At 41.0% G+C, this 17,368-nt stretch overlaps 1 protein-coding gene across 6 annotated transcripts; it reads left to right on the forward strand.

The window, feature by feature from the left end:
* Positions 1 to 334: 334 nt before the first annotated feature.
* si:dkey-191g9.5 (rap1 GTPase-GDP dissociation stimulator 1-B) lies at positions 335 to 16,964 on the forward strand. 6 transcript variants are annotated; one of them, XR_010916413.1, is made up of 15 exons: positions 335 to 592; positions 3,746 to 3,850; positions 4,727 to 4,849; positions 5,173 to 5,298; positions 5,511 to 5,639; positions 6,188 to 6,313; positions 6,576 to 6,719; positions 6,855 to 6,986; positions 7,595 to 7,729; positions 8,046 to 8,171; positions 8,474 to 8,613; positions 8,753 to 8,879; positions 10,139 to 10,267; positions 10,750 to 11,864; positions 14,401 to 14,537. XR_010916413.1 is itself a non-coding variant. In XM_067527946.1 (14 exons), the coding sequence occupies exons 1-14, from the start codon at positions 580 to 582 to the stop codon at positions 14,526 to 14,528; spliced, it is 1,626 nt and encodes a 541-aa protein (XP_067384047.1). In that variant the 5' UTR covers positions 336 to 579; the 3' UTR covers positions 14,529 to 16,964. The 6 variants fall into 6 exon arrangements, 5 of the variants coding, with proteins under 5 accessions (XP_067384073.1, XP_067384047.1, XP_067384064.1 ...); XM_067527946.1 differs by lacking the exon at positions 10,750 to 11,864 and having other exon boundaries at positions 336 to 592; positions 4,727 to 4,792; positions 14,401 to 16,964; XM_067527933.1 differs by lacking the exon at positions 10,750 to 11,864 and having other exon boundaries at positions 337 to 592; positions 14,401 to 16,964.
* The last annotated feature ends 404 nt before the right edge of the window (positions 16,965 to 17,368 follow it).

The raw sequence follows: 17,368 nt of genomic DNA on the forward strand, positions 1-17,368 counted from the left end.
AATAAAACGGAGATTAACGAGGTGAATGAAGAAACCAAAAAGACTAACAGGAAGAGTGGCTAAGGTGCTACAAAATAAAAGTCCGGGGCAGGAAGTAGAGTGAGAAATGAGAACAAAAAATAAAGAAATAAATCCACGACCATGACAAATAGAACATTTCACATCTTTACATTTTCCTGTCTGTTGTCATTTTCGTATTGAAGACGTCCAAACGCCGAAGCTTACTTGAATTTGTGAATTAAGACAAAGTGAGAGTATAAAAGTAACGTGGGAACAGAGAGAGAATACGATGAACGCAATCGCAGTGATAACAGGGAGGGAGGGGCAGAGAGAGAGAGAGAGAGAGAGAGAGATGGATCATGGAATTGAAGCAATGAGAGTAAGGAGAAGAGAGAAACAGACTGACAGAAAGATAGAGTGGAGCTGGGGTGCACCTGTCTTTAAGAACAGAGGGTACCTCCTCTGCTAGCTACACACACGCACACGCAATACACATTTTCACACAAGGATACACGCACGTACAGTGCTAGCAACCAGAGGCAGGGACTAAGCCAGCAGATAACCTGCCGATCAGCAGCCATGACAGACACCGGTGAGTTACTGCATATAACATGTCCTAGTGTGTGTGTGTGTGTGTGTGTATGTGTGTGTGTGTGTCCATTTGATTGATGATGTATAATACCAGCTATGGTTATGAGATGTTAGGTATGTGTGTTTGCATGTGTATGAGGTCATTATATCAGTAGATAGATAGATTTAACACTGCATACAATATTTTAAGCCTTTTTGGTGCAAGGCGTGAAGTTGCACCATTCCTCAATGTGACACTCAGACCAGACAATCCCAGGAACACAGAGCTGTTTGTCTCACTGGTTAGTAACAGTGAAGTGTTCAGCTTGACAGTCAAGGGACAGACATTATTTAGTGGCCAGTAGATGTCATGTATTACAACCATAGCATGAACGTACAGGCAGCGCTGTAACTGTGTGTTTCAAAGAAGAAGGTGAATGGACGCTTCTTTGGCTGAACATAGGAAACATAGGAAGCTTTACAATGAGGGGATTTATGTCCAGACTGCTGTCTTGGATTAGATTAAAGACTTGTTCCTGATATTGTATCCACTCCCTGCATATGTATGTGTTGCATATGTATAAACACGAAGCATAGTTTGAGCAGCTGTAATTAGCCCTCTGGGGACTCCCTCCGTAATCTGTTGCACTGATTAGTAAAATGCTCTCCTGATCTCTTGTCAAACACACATAAACACATGGAAACACATAAACTCATGCACATGGTCACTCTCTTTTACACAAACGCTCACGTAGTCTCACACAGGAGGACATGGGGTTAGATTCATACAGCCTCAGGCTATTTTCAATTGACTTACACAGGATTATCTGAGGAGATTACCATCTGCAGTACTCTCCTTACTGTGTGTGTGTGTGTGTGTGTGTGTGTGGTGTTTTTCTTTTTTCCTTGTGTGTAGTGACTCAGTTTGTATGTGTATTTGTTGATGGAGCTACTACTAAAGCTTGTACTCCCTATATAGGTTAAAGTAGAAGGAATCATTCTATTTAACCAAACAAGAATGTCAACAATAACCAGCTACACAAAACCTCCGATTCCTTTCATTGATAATGTTATTCCTGCTCTAGGTTTCTGCCCATTGCTATGCTAACGTGTAGTTAAGGTGAGAGACTTGTTGATGGTGTCATTACTTGTACTGAAAAGGCAAATGTTAAGCAGTTGAATATGCTACATCCATCTAAAGGCCCAACCTTTAGATGGTCACATTTCTAGTATATAATCTAGCTATGAGTATAAACTCACAATTTTTCAAATCTGTCTTAAAAATAGTTAGGTGCCAACATTAACTCTGAAACATGTTTTTCTGGCTGTAAGCATTGTTTCTATTCACCCCACCATTTTAAACACTTATCCTGTTCAGGCTTATTGGAGCTAGAGCCTATCTCAGCCATCACAGGGAGACACTCACAGACACACAACCATTCACACTCAGATCCACTTGTAGTTGTGTCATCAGAGTCATCAATTAACCTAACATGCATGTCATTTTGTTTGCGGGAGGGAACCAATGCAAGCATGGGGAGAACATGCAAACTCCCCACAGAAAGATGGATTCGAAATGGTGCATTCAAGATGTGAGTCAGCAGCAATAACCACTGCTCCACCGAGCTGCCCGCCTATTTAGCCCAGTAATGGATAAATCCTTTCCCGAGTCCTTTACAATGAAAGTGATGGGGGTCAACATTCACCATCTTTGTTCTGTGCAAAAATATGTTTCAATGTGTATCTGAAGCGAATATTTTTGTATGAAATTTCTCCTAGGATGGGCACAGGAAAAATTTTAATATTGTTCAAAAGTAACAGAACTGTGTACTAGAAAAGCTCCATATCATCATACTCAGATATCCTGAATACATTTTTGCACAGACAGAAGACTGTGGAGTCCTTCACTTACTTTACATAGGAAGAATGTTTTGGAAGGATCTCAGCAAGTTAAACCTTTTTCATTGTACATATGGGCACATGACTGTTCCAAGACACAATTTTGTGAACTTGTCCTTTAATTCACAACAGATTTTATGGTAATCCATCTATTCCTTTTTAAGATACGCTGTCCTTTTTCACCCCATGTTTGTCAAATAAAACTCCTAAGTGGACGGTAGGTTTAGGGGAAAGATCATACCAATTGTATCCTCACCAGTTTTTGCTGCTATAGACTTAGAGATATTAAGCAAAACTTTTGCATTGAAGAACCTCACATTCACCTATTAGTTGTTCTTTAAATGTCTTAATGTCATGCTGTGTTATGTAGGTATAAATATAAAATATGGAATACATTTGGCATACTTTCATCTGTAGTAAAACATTTATACTAAACTATGCAGTAGATAATAGCTTTGGAGTCTGATCTGTAAGTGTTTGTTGATCTGTTCGCAAAGCAAACTAAACATCTGGGAGTATGAGTTTTCTTATATTTGCCGACATGCTATAGTCCAGTTATTGTGATCCAGCATCACAACTTTCTTCACATTTGGTCTTTTGTTAATGTCCTATAGTGTCATATACTATAGGACATTCAGCATCAGTGAGGATCTGTTGTACAAGATTAAACTGCCTCTCTTCCTCGCAACATGAGCAGTGTTTTAATTAAGCACAATTTGCTGTTGTCGACAGATGGTACTGTATCCCCAGAACACAGTAAGACACAAAGAATTGGGAATGAGTCAGGCTTTATGTAGCCTGTCATAATCAATTCAGATTGAACATAAAAACAAAGTAACTGGCCCTGAAAAACAGATCCTGTAGATCACCGTCGACACTTCCACTCTATGACCTTAGAAAATTTGATGGTATCCTACAGTCTGACCAAATGGAGGTGATACAGTGATTTGCTGAGACACTTGAGTCACATTTATCAGAACATTGTTTCAGTCAGTCTGGACACTATGGCCAACAAAATTACTATCACTATTGGGATAGCAGTCACTATCCCAATATTGTTTTTATGCAGATGTGCAGCACAAACACTGTAGGCCCCTCATTCAGTTGATACATTAATGCCAGCACTTCATGCTGCCTCATCTTCATGTGATCGATTGGTTGATTTAATTAAGGGGTTATGTGTTTGCTGAAGTGGAAAAAAGGAAAACCTTTGGGCTTGGCATATTCACATCCTGCTGGTTTATGGTGTGTGTGTGTGTGCGTGTGTTTCTTCCAGACTCTCTGAGTGAGGCACTGAAGGCTATCAGTGTGAGCACAGAGCTGATTGAGGAGGAGCTCAAACCTCATTTGGACACAGTGTTGGCTGCTCTACTGGAAAAGAGTAAGGAATATCACCTGCGCTTACATACCCACACACAAACACACACACATGCACAAAACACAACATCAGATGTCTTATCAGTGTTGTGCCACTCTGTGCCAACAGAACAGCTTCATTGCAGAACAGCTTTACTATAGATTCTACAGGTCTCTGAAACTCTGCTGGAAGAATAAAACACTATTCATTCAAAAAGAAATCTCCTCATTTGGTTGGTCCAACATCTGCCTTAGGTGTTTACTCTAAGAGCAGTGGCTTTAAACCAATTAACATTATGTTTCCTCTCGTGTTTGTTCACGTTTTTCCTTTAATTTGTCATCTATCTCATCTATCCATCTGCTCTGGCTCTTCCCAGCTTTACTCACTAAACAGTAAACCAATACACATTACTCAGGTTTTCGTCCCAGTATGGGATTGGGTGGAGGGTTATGAAAATGATGTCCTCTGCAGCTCAGCGTTTCCATCTGTATACATTTATAAATATCTATGCTTCTATTGACACTTGACAGCATCATTATTATTGAGCTGCAGTGCCTTTACAATAACAGAAGTTAAGAGGCCAGTAAGTGTCTTTTTTTTAAAAAAAACTCTGAATCACAACTCAGAGCTTTATTGTGCATACTAATATGCCACACAGTGCAGTGTAACAAAGCTTTATTCATCCTGAAAAATAATGATATTTAAACCCTGGATAGAGTCATCTACACCTGCTCAACCTCATTCATCAATTCATTCATTATTATCCAGAGTAGGGTCCTGATGGCAGAATAAGGAATGATTCCTTCCAGTGATTCCTTATTCTAAAAGATATTTTACAGCGGCCTGGACAGATTTGTTGTGATCCTAGAAAAGATGACGAGTGGAATTGTGTTTTCACAGAGAAAGATGCTGCTGTTGAGATTGCCAGAAGTGGGATTCTACCAACACTGGCTCAGGCCTTACAGAGTAAGACATGGCTTAGCTGTCAGGTGGCTCTGGTGGTGGCAGAGATGGCCCGAGAAGGTAGGACATTTGTTAATAGTTGTAATGTTGTTTGAGAATAGAACCAAGGTCAGACTTGTTTGTAAAGTCTTAGAGGCAAAATAATGATTTGATACTGAACTTCTTGAAGAAAATTATACTCTTCTCAAGATTTTTGATCCTTGCATTACACACTCAAACTACTCAAATTTGGCACTGCACCACAGTACAGTTTTGGGTGTTGGCACAGGTACAACAGAGGTCCAAGGTCTGAGACAGGGGATTATTTATACTTTTCCTTAAGACAACATTTAAAGAAATATCAGACTTCACAAGGTTAAATCATATTATTGTATGTGCTTTAGCTGCGGTCAGGGAGCTGTGCATTGAGGCCGGCCTGGTGAAGGTGCTGGTCCCCCATCTGAACAGCAACAACCAGGAGGTGCTGCTGAACACTGGAAGAGCCATTGGACGCATCTGCTTTGACAACTGTGAGTGAGTGTGGCAGTGCTGGCTGAGTCAGTACAGTTTACTGATGGAGAACCGTCTTGACATTTACATGACGCTATCTTTAAGGTTTATCAGTCAGTGAACTAATCAGACCTTAAAGTTAAAAACACCCAACCAAACAACCAAGATAATTCTGTCACTTTATTCTAGACCATCTCCACCCTCTGACTCTCTCTCTGTTTCATCCACCCAGCATACCAACAGGAACAGTTAGTCCAGAGTGGTGTAATCCCCAGACTGGTGTCCATAATGAGGGAGTATCCAGAGAATGACCCACTGGTTAACGTGTGCCTGCTGGCTCTCTGTAACCTGGCTGACATGGGTGATTATTTTATTAGTGTAAACTAGTTATTTGTTACTAATTAGCTGTGATCTAAAACACATTGTCTCAGTATTTATGTCCTCACAGCTACAGTGTGTCCCTTATGACTGCTGGTGATGTCTGTTGCATTTATGTGTTCTCCATGTGCTCTCCTGGGTTTCCCTCTTATCATAGCTCAAATAAAACACAGATTCAACACTGTGCACCAAAGCTCCTACCCACCTATCACTTACGCCTGTCTGTGATGATGCAATGTATATGTTTTGTCAGTGTCAAAAGAAATCAGAGGAAAACCAAAAGAAATTCAAACAGATCTAATGTAAGTCATTGATGGCACCAGGTTACAGCAGCAGTGTTTATCCCAAAAGAAGGGAGACCCACTCTTGTTATATATTTTAGGTGAAACCTTATCAAGCAGAAAATGGGAAGCTCACCCTTTCAAAAAGCTGCTGTGTCAAATTAGTAGTCAGTTAATTTCACTCTCAGTCTAGTCCGTATAATAGTTTTCTCCAATGCTGCCTTTGGTTATACTCTGCTGTGTTTTTCAGGCTCGGCAAGGGAAGCCCTGACAGACTTGAATGTGGCAGAGGTACTGACATTTCAGCTAAGAAGGGCACCTGATGCTGAACGGCGACACGTCATCCTGGAAATACTGAGCTCACTGGGGGAAAGCGGTAAGAGCAGCAGGGTGCTTCAAGAAGGAGTCTTGGAAAGAGGAAAGAAAGCGCCTAGTGCTGAATCTCTGCTTTCATTAGGCAAAACTTGACATTTTCTCTTTGATCACTTTTTAAACCTCTCCAGTGCTGAGGCATCACATATTATTCATTCATACTGTGCATGTGTGTGTGTGTGTGCGAGTGCGTGTGTGTGTGGCTGCCCTTGAGTCCAGTTAACTGTGCTTATCCCGGAGCCTAATTGTTTGCTCTGTACGACCAGATACACTAAAGCTGCAGTTTGCAGAGTCAGGCGTACCAGAGGCTTTATCAGAAATGATTCGGGGTCTTCGAGGAGGTTCTGACCCCCACGACCTCTGCAGCATTAAGATTGCCTCCAACCTCATTGTGTCCCTGCTTTTAGGAGGTGAGCGAGGCTAGGTCAGACTTTGGGAGCAGTGTTGCTTAGCTCACAATATGCAGAAAATCATGTTTACATTCCCATAAGTTATTCTAATTTGCAATAATCTTTTTAAAATTATTGTATGTGTTTTTGTGTTAGATGAATCCATGCAGAAGTGTTTTGGTGAAGGATCAGGACTGGTCTATCAGGATGTTCTTTCCTGGCTACAGAGCTCCAACACCCAGCTGCAGCTGTCTGGAGCCCTTGCCATAGCCAACTTCGCCAGGAACGGTGATATGCGTGAATGAACGAATGATCACATTACTCAGTGTGTGCTCAGAATGCAACTAAGCCGTTAGCTGATGACTTGTCTTCAATATAGCAACTTTAAAAAGCGAGGATATGTCTGCCTTTTGTTTACAACTTGTTTTTGTTGTCCCCAGGTGGCCCAAAGAGGCCTAAAGATGTAATTTCTTCTTAATGGAATGTTTTTTTCAAAGTCACCACTAAGGCTCAGTTTGGACATGTTATTGAGTCTTTGCGACAAAAAAATGCATTTGTCTATGAATAGTTAAACATGTCAAACATTTCTGGTTCTGTGCATCTGTTGATACATGTGAAAAACTTATTTTAACATTAATTAAAAGCAACCCAACGCAAATCTGGGGTTGTTTTAGCAGGATAATGTGTCCAAGCTTAAAGGAACCAAGTAGGCAGCATTAGCATCTCTAAAATTCCCCTCTGTAAAATACAGCTCAGTAGCCCCTGATACATTAACACTTGGTGCGTGTGAGTCATGGGATTACATGTGTATAATCTGAAGTAGCATACTGAGGAAGTATCATACTGATGTAACAGAGTACTCAGAAATCTGTGTTGTTCTGCTGTGTTTCTTTCAGACAGTAACTGTGTGAAGATGTTGGACCTCGGGGTGGTTCCTTACATCCTCACTTTGTTGGAGCAGCATGTTGATGAAGGAGATGTGTCTGTTCAACACGCAGGATTGAGCGCGCTCAGAAATCTGGCCATTCCTGGTACTGATCAAAGCAATACAGCAGAGTTAGGCATTTCATTGGCCAAACATCAAAGGTTTACTTAAAGGGAAATCAAGAAACAACACACTGAGTCATCTTCAGAAACCTACTAACACTACTCTGATAGGTTTAAGGTCAGAGAAATACATGATATGGAAATGGTTGTTAGCTTTTAAAACGAATGTTACCATTATTCAGACTGGTGTTGGTGCCATAATTGTGCTGAATGTGTGTTAACCTATAAAGCATATAAGCAGTACACATACAAATATACACCCTAAGGGAATTGGATCAGTGAGACATCTGTGTCTTTCAGCCACTAACAAAGTGAGGATGCTGGAGGATGGGGTGACTGAAAGGATAAAGACCCTGCTGCGCTCTGACATGCCACCAGTTCAGTTCAAACTGCTTGGTGCACTGCGTATGATGGTGGATGGACAAGGTGAGCATAACTGCTAATGTCAAATCCTTCGAAATTAATTAAGTTTAGACTAGTCCCAGTCAGTTAACACAATAATCAGGATAGGTTTCCTTTCTATACACAAGAATTAGTTCCATCTAATGCTCTTGGATTTACACCAGATCCAACACGGGATTTCATTCATTCATTCATTTATTTATTTTATGTAACAGAAACACATGACTCCAACTAAACTGTAATTTTTACTGGAGGAGAATTGAACTTTTGTAAGAGTGACAACTAGAAGCCATATTTCTTTATTTATTATGTTCTCTGTGCATCAGAGGAGACAGCCTTAGTGCTGGGGAAAGATTCTGTTCTTCTGTCTCGGGTTATGGAGTGGTGTGAAGCCAAAGACCATGCAGGAGTCAGAGGAGAAGCCAGTCGACTATTGGCTGCCCTCATCAGACACAGCCGCAGCTCAGTGAGTCAGTTTAAACTGAAACTGTGTATTTCTTGTTGTTATTTACAGCCACTTAATTGGATTTTAACAGGACAGTATCTCTGCTGCTTATGCAGAAACACACACGCTGACCACAAATTATGGCCTATGTCCCTGCCAGGAAGTTGTCCAAGCTGTAGCCAAAGCAGACGGGGTTCGGCACCTTATCTCAATGGCAACGAGTGAACATGTCATCATGCAGAATGAGGCCCTGGTTGCCCTGGCAATAGCATCTGCAATCGACATAGGTAAAGTGATTTCAAAGACTATGCTGATCTTTTACATAACCTACCGACTTACAAGGGAACCCCAGATTCAGTTCTCATGCTTTTAAGGAAGCATCAACATGGTGACCCCCCTTAAATGTATTGATTTAGAGCATCAGTTCACGTTGTCAGAAATTATTATTTTGCGGTGGGGGTGGCACCAACTTTAAATCACAACACTTTTAGTAAAATGTTTTCAGGAACTGAGCTTGTCCACAACTACCAACATATGCTGTTTTCCCTGCCAACGTAACAATTCCTACTCTAAATCCTAAAGGGGGGAAGTGTGCTCACTCCTAAATTTAGACAGAGGATCACAGGATCTACAGGACCCAGGATCATAGTTAGAATTGTTGGTTGTTTGGGACTGATCTGAGAGGCTTAATTCTCTGGTTTCATCAGGAAACAGTAAATATACACTGATGTGACCACCTGTGCAATTTAATACAATCCAATACAGTGGCTCTGCCATGAATTCTACTCTTACAAGGTTATATTTTCTCCGTTTCTAAGTTGAAACTGTCAGAAATGTGATATTTATACTATTTGTTTAATATTGAGGTCAAAGTGGTTAAGGAAGTCGCACTGGAGTGCATTTTAAGAAGATGTGGTTTTAATGTTTTATAAAATCTGTATAAAATGAGTGAGGTATATTGCATTTAATTGCACAGGTGGTCCTACTGTTATGCCTGATCTGTGTATATGTTAAAAGGTACAAAGAAATCAGACTGGTGATTATGTTCAAAATGGCATTAATAACTGTTGTGGTAGCATATTGTGTTTTTATTTATGTAGAGCTGTGATGTAGCCTCTTGGTAAACCACAAACATTACTACATTTAGGCTTATGGTTGTAACAGTGTAATTGACAAACAGTTGATGACAAAACAGTTAATATTAGGAAGTGTGTTGTCATCGAGGGGGAAGGAAAGATGAGCTGCTGTGTGTGAATTGTGATCAGCACCACAGTGGCTGGAAAGCTCCACCTGAGGCTAACCCTGGGTTATTATGGGCTCACTATAAATAGACACAGTGAAACACGTACAATCCCCACTGGGTCGAATGTCCCATTATTGTAATGGGTGAAGCAGAAAGCAAAGAACCACCGTACACAAATGAAGAAAGCATGCATGCACTAAAACATAAGTAATCTGCTTTCTCATAGCTTTAATCTTTCAAATCTAAAAAAGGTTTTATACGTGTGTGTGTGTGTGTGTGTGTGTGTTGTTTTTTTACATGCAGAGTCTATGCAGGAACCATTTAGGGGAGCAGAGCTGTTGCCCACGCTTAAGAAGATGTTGGAGGATCCTGTCGGTGCTGTCGAAGTCAAGTTCAGTGCTTTAGGTCTCATCTGCAGCCTGGCTAACTCTGGTATGTGTTCCACTGAGTAGCACAATTAGGCATCTGGAATAAATTCTAAGGCCATCATATCAGAAATAGTGTATCTGATAAAAAAAACAAAAAGAAGTGGATATTTGGTCTATTATTGGTGGTAGTTTCAGCTTAGTAATCACCGAGCGTTCACACCTTTGACCTAACAAAGGCACAGAAGTTAGGTTGGTTTCAACGAGAGGTCGGTTTCGGCTGTAGCCAATTTAAGACCATATATAAGGCACCTGTTGGGCTGGAGTTAGCCCTTGTGTTCAGCCCTCCTTGTGTGAAGACCGACGGTGTAAAGACGAGTGAGTCTACCTACACGAGTCCAACGAGTGAGGACATTAGGTAGTTTATTTCTAACTTCTTTTACTTCTTCTGTTTCTTTACTTTGCTTCACATTAACCCTTTCTACTCCGGAAAGCCTTTTTTCTTTGTTATACCATGTGTTTTCAGCAGATCCCTGTTCTCCTCCGCAGACGCAGGACATGGCGTCCTACTAGAAGACGACATGTTTCTTACCTGCACATTCTCACCCAGACCACTTTGTCACCAGCCTCTTTTTCTCTTGCCCTGTGGAACTGCCAGTCTGCAGTGAACAAGGCCGACTTCATTCCAGCTTTCGCTACACAGTCAGCTGTTCACCTGCTTGCACTTACAGAAACCTGGATCATGCCAGAGAAAGCGGCCACCCCAGCTGCACTCTACGCCAATTTTTCATTCTTTCACACTCCTCGCTCATCAGGTCGGGGAGGTGGGAATGAACTTTTCATTAATGATACCCGGAAGTTTTTCGCGACAGCACCACTCAGCAATCTGTCATCTCTGGAATATCATGCCGTTGGAATCACAGCACCGATTGCAGTCCAGGTGATTGTGATATATCGACCACCGCGCCAGCTGGGGAACTTCTGCGATGAACTGGACATGTTGCTGTCCCACTTCCTGGAAGATGGCACTCCTCTCATCGTCATGGGAGACCTACATGCAACTGACGTGTTTGCTCTTCTAAACACGTTTGACCTGAGTCTGGTCTCTACTCCTCCGATCCACAAAGCTGGCAACAACCTCGACCTCACCACGCAACGCACAACGCACCACGCTCAGGAGTGCTGAGAGGAAGTGGCGCAAATCCAAGACTCAATCTGCCCTTGCTGAGTATCAGGATCTGATTGGACCTTTTTCTCGCAGTGTCAACAGGGCAAAGCTCGATTACTACCAGGATAAGCTCAGCAACACGTCGGACACCATCAGCTCACAGTTCTCTCCTCCGGATGATGACTAATGCCAGCTATTTCGCAAGTCATCAACACATCTCTCAAAACAGGGACTTTTCCAACCTCTTTCAAGCAGGCCTTGATTACCCCACTGCTCAAGAAGCCTTCTCTTGAGCCCTCTGTAGTGGAGAACTACCGACCTGTCTCCCTCCTTCCTTTTCTGGCCAAGACAATGGAATGAGCAGTCTTCAACCAACTCTCAGACTTCTTTTCCTAGAACAACTTCCTCGTCAACCAGTCTGGCTACAAGAGGGGTCACTCCACAGAAAAGGCACGCCTGACTGTTGTGGAATATCTTCGAGCTGCAAAAGCCCCAGGTCAGTCTTCTGTCTTAATTCTGTTTGATCTATCGTCAGCCTTTGACACTTTGAACCATCACACCTCTTGTCTACATTCTCTGACTTAGGCATCTCTGGATAAGCCCTAGACTAGCTTCGTTCTTACCCATCGGGACGAACCTTCAAGGTATCCTGGCGGTGGCATCTTTCTCACTCTCATAGCCTCTCTACCAGTGTGCCACAGGGCTCAGTTCTTGGTCCTCTTCTTTTTTCTATCTATACTTCATCCCATCATTCAATCACATGGTCTTTCCTATCACTGCTACGCTGATGACACACAGCTCTTCCTGTCATTTCCACCGGACAACTCCAATGTCTCATCACGCATCTCTGCCTGTCTAAATGGTAAATGGTCTGCACTGCACTTATATAGCGCTTTTCTACCTATTGGCACTCAAAGCGCTTTACACTGCTTCTTATTCACCCATTCGCACACACACTCATACACCGATGGGGGAGCTGCTATGCAGCTGGCCAACACTCACCTAAGTTGTTGTTCAGTGTCTTGCTCAAGGACACTTCGACATGTGACCAGAGAAGCTGGGGATTGAACCAACAACTGTGAGATTGGTGGACAACCGCTCTACCTTCCTGCACCACAGTCACCCCTACAGTGATTGTTCCCACTAAATCGTCCAAAAATCTGGGAGTCATCATCGATGACCAACTCAACTTTAAGGACCACATCTCCTCAGTCTCTAGGGCTTGCAGATTTGCTCTCTACAACATTGGAAAGATCAGACCCTACATCACGGAATATACAACCCAGCTCATTGTACAGGCGCTGGTCACATCTCGTCTCGATTACTGCAATGCTTTGTTGATGGGGTTACCGATATCCACAATCAAACCCTTGCAGATGATCCAAAACGCAGCAGCTCATTTAATTTTTAATCAGCCAAAAAAGACGCATGTCACACTACTCCTCAGATCTCTACACTGGCTTCCTGTAGCTGCTCGCATCAGGTTCAAAGCTCTGTCTCTTGCCCACAGGGTGGTTACCTCGAAGACACCAAGCAAAACGTTTTAGCGCAATGATCCCGCTATGGTGGAACGAGCTACCACACTCTGTACGCTCAGCAGTCTCTCTCCCAATATTCAAAAAACTGCTGAAAACAGATCTCTTCCGCATCTTCCTATGCACTTAAATCTCTAAAAAAAAAAAATTTATATATATATATATATATATATATATATATATATATATATATATATATATATATATTACTTTCCGCTCTTTTTCGCACTTGGATCTCGTGAACTGTGAACACTTTACACATTTACTTTCACATTACTTACTTTACTTACACAGAATTATTTAACATATTAACAGTACTCAAAATGAGCCAGTATGTAGTTATACTCTTTGGTGTGTTGTACTAAGTTTGGCCTGTCTACTGAGATCTGCGTTCAGAGGAGCCCACACAGCTAAAGTGAAACCCCCGACTAATGGTCTATTTTCAGACATAAAGCTGCTGAGTTCATGGTAAAATGTGTCTTTAAAGGGGGATCATTGAAAGTTTGTTTCAAATTCACTCTGCCATGTCAAAATCAGTAAAACAATATAATGATTGGCCTCCAAACATTTCTTGAACCTGGTGTTGCCTACTTTTCTCTGTGCCATGCGCTCAGAAAAGCAAAGCAAGTTTTTGGTGTTACTGCACTTAGAGCTGGGACTGCTCACTGCTGATTCACACATTCATATGATTAATTTAATTACTTTTTTTCTCCTCTTCTTCTGATGGAGTCAGCCACATGCACTAGTGATGTGCTGAGGTTTATACTATATAATAGTATATAACCCAATTTAAATTCTCTATAATAGAAATATTAACCGGTGTGTTGCAGCATATACTGTATAACTCTGAACACAGTTTGGATTAATACACTCTCCACTTTGCTTGCCTCCCTAAACGTCTCAGGCCAGAGGTATATATACTAAACAGCTAAACTCACTGACAATGTGTTAGGATGCTATGGTACTGTAGCTGTAGCTGGAATCATTTGAAGTCTTTTAAGTCCCCAGATAGAAGAAACAGATCTTAAACATCTACTCAAACCCTGAATATGGAAGTCAGTTTCTGAGCTGACTCTTCAGATTAATCTTCCCTGACAACTGACTGAATCTAAAATAGAGCTCTGGATGAAGTCCTGTCATAGTCTGTAAAACAATATAAATGAAGAGTCACTGACATCCTGAATAACCATTTGACTCACAGACGTCTGGGTAAATTAAAGTGACAAGCAAGCTGCAGCAACCATAATGCATTTAAACTTTGATTTGTAGTAAAATCTTTAGAGAGATGTTAGGACTTGCTGAAGTGTCTGTGGAGCCAACATCCAGACACCATTACAAGGAGTGAAGTGAAAGACGTGGTAGCAGTGGTTACAGCAGTCATAAGGTCCACTGCTACTGTTTTTGTCAAATTATAGTGGGAGTGGGTAAATCTCATCTGCACGTTTCAACACTGCCTCTTACTTGTCTCTCTTCTTTTTTTACCCCTGACTTCTCCAGGTGAGATGAAGGAGGATCTGAACTCTGTGAACATGAGGGAAAGCCTCAGTAAACTGGTGGATCACAGCAGCAGTAAGCTCGCCTCACAGGCCCAATCCGTGCAGGCCATTCTCAGTGGCACCAGCTAAACCAGCACACTGCAGCAGTGACTAAGGATCCCGTCTGCTGTACAAATTTTTCCAGCTTGTTCAATTATGTATTTTATTTCAAACAATCTTAATGCACACACTCTGCTAAATAATGAATTGGCTTCTAAACATGTCATCTGTTTACTGGCCGAACTTACTGAGTAAAGACAGGGAAAAACTGATTTCCAGTTCTTATGGAAAAATGGGGCTAAAGAGATAATAAATCGGGTGTGGGTTTCAGCCAAAAGAAAGTTTAGAGAAGCGATTCAACCAGGAGAATTCCCTAACCGATTATGAGGCTTGTTATGAGCAAGTTGTCTTTGTGCTGCAAGCTGACTGCATGTGGACGAAAAAATGTTCACAAACTGACTAATATCTGAGTGCTGTACATGACAACTATGGTAACAATGTGACAAGGAGACATTAAACTTCATTAAATAATAGGATTTACATAAAATAGTAAAAGCAATCAGATATAACTGTCTCCTTTTATTACATTAGAAGCGATATACTTTCTGCAGTGTTTGAGTTGTGAAAATTGTTTGACTTAAAATATCTCAAATGAATTTTTAATTTAAAGACTCCGTTTGTGAATATAACGGCTGGCTAAGACTGGTGATAGAAAACTGAATGTGCCGTGCTTTGGGTTTTCTGTCTCCCTATGTGGTGTGTGATTTGTTTGACCAAAGACCATTTCCAGAATCTTTAATGTAGTACATAACCATCCCACCAATCACCATGGAAGCACTTTAAAGAAGATAATCCTGTCTGTACATCACCACTGCCATTTGCAATAATAGAGTCCAACAAAGCTATTAACAAGCAATAAACCCGCATGGCACGGTCTCATATCATGGCCCACTGGAACTTTTCTCTCTCAAAGGGTTCTGAGCTTCCTTGTTAAGAATTGTACTGCACATAATTTGGGGATGTGAGTGTTTGTATCAGGTTTCTGTGCTAGCACATGTAGATAAACATGATAGGAAAGGTGTTCTTAGCATCTGTTTTTGTCAAACTGGAGTAATGTGATGTTGGAGTTGTGTTGTATGTGGTGGATGGTCGCACTCTAAAGGTCAGACAACTCCAGGTGACTGTATGAACACAGAATTCACAGCGTAAGAGAGAGAAAACCCTGCTCATTGATGATGTAGCACTATATCTGTTTAAACTGGGTTTGGCTGAACTGAATTGCAGATACTCACAGACTTTGACTTTTTTAGAACCTTTAGTGACAATAAGTGATAAGCAGGGGGGTTAATTGGGAGCAGGTCTTTCTCTACCGTCGGTGATGAAGCAGTTATGGTTGTAACTTGACTCACACGTTGCTGAGCTTAGCCATTTTTGACCTAATATGAATTCAACATAAATTTATGGCACCAATTGTAGGATTTTATTTCGGATGCTGGCATTTAAATTAACTGCTAAAAAACGAAATGGAAAGGTCAAACCTGAAGTTGTATTCACATTATACTAGAAGAACCCAGCTGATGTGTTGCAAGAGCACAATAGTCTATGTCCTAATGCTTAGCATTAATTCTTACTAATTTCTGAATGTTACAACTTGTCATAATTTGTTGTGATGACTTTAACGATGACCAACAGGCCACAGTTAAAGTGTATCTGCGAATTGTGCTTTTTGCAGAAAGGGTTTTTATTTTGATCTCAGTGTGCTCTTGATTTCCTGTTACATAGTTACATTATTTATATAAGAGCAACACAGCAGCAGTTTCACTTTGACTGTTTACTGTTGGTGATCTAGAACTGTATGAGCTAAACGATACGGTATTTGGGTGTGGTTACAGGTGTAAAAGAGCACACTTTCAGATCACTGATGCTGGATGTGGTTTTAACTGAAGGTTTTACTAGAATCAAACACTTTTCTTATCAGCCTAATTTTAAATAGCACTTTTATTTACCTTCCATCTTCAATCCCAGCACAAGCATTAGCTTTTACTTTGTGTCTGCACTTAATACAGCTCAATGCCAGATCAACAACCTGTCAGCAACTCACGGCCACATACCCAAGTAATTGTGCACATAATGTGAATACAGTGTAACCACGGTGAAGCAGGGAATTGCCTGTTGTGTGAACCTGGCAGAGAAATCCTGAAGCACAATGCGAAGAAGTCACTGCACATCATGTTGAACTGCAAGTTGTATATAGAGTAAACAGTAAGTCTAATACAAATGTGTTCTAAAAAAGTGCGTGTATTTATAGTTGGGGAATCTTAGTGACAGGGTGAGCATGTGTGTTCTATATGACATAAAGTGAATAATGTGTCAGTGGACATATAAGGCAACAATTCTGCTGTTTCACGCAATGTCTGTACTGACACTTGTTCTTGTGATCTGTATTTTTCTCCCCAAACAGGGCATTTTTGACATTTTCAAAGGTTTGTTGTGCAGGGCTGTGCAGAATAAAGTTCTGCAAATGTCTTACTGCAAATAATGTGTTGTTTTTTCTGTTCTCAAATCTTAAATTGGATATAGACGTTTATTTATTTTTCATTCTCACCAGAATTGAAAACAACATCATTAAAGGGGCAACCGGCAAACTACACACAAGTGAGACCATTAATTTAAAGTAACTTTTATGTCTCAGTGGTTTTTTTAAATATCATCATGCCCAGAAGAAAACTGTATTAGGCTTTTTAAACTTAGAGTTATATTTAGACAGACTTTGTCATTCAAAAGTGTACACAGAACAAAATTTTGTTTCAAGGGCTCAACACAAAATGTAAATATACAAGATGTTTAAACACTTCCATCACTACTACAGAGGACAATTAAATCATATCCGCAGTATTTTTTGCCACAGGATTTGAGAATTGTATAAACCT

The sequence above is a fragment of the Channa argus genome, chromosome 1, assembly GCF_033026475.1.
Source record: "Channa argus isolate prfri chromosome 1, Channa argus male v1.0, whole genome shotgun sequence".
Lineage (NCBI taxonomy): Eukaryota > Metazoa > Chordata > Actinopteri > Anabantiformes > Channidae > Channa > Channa argus.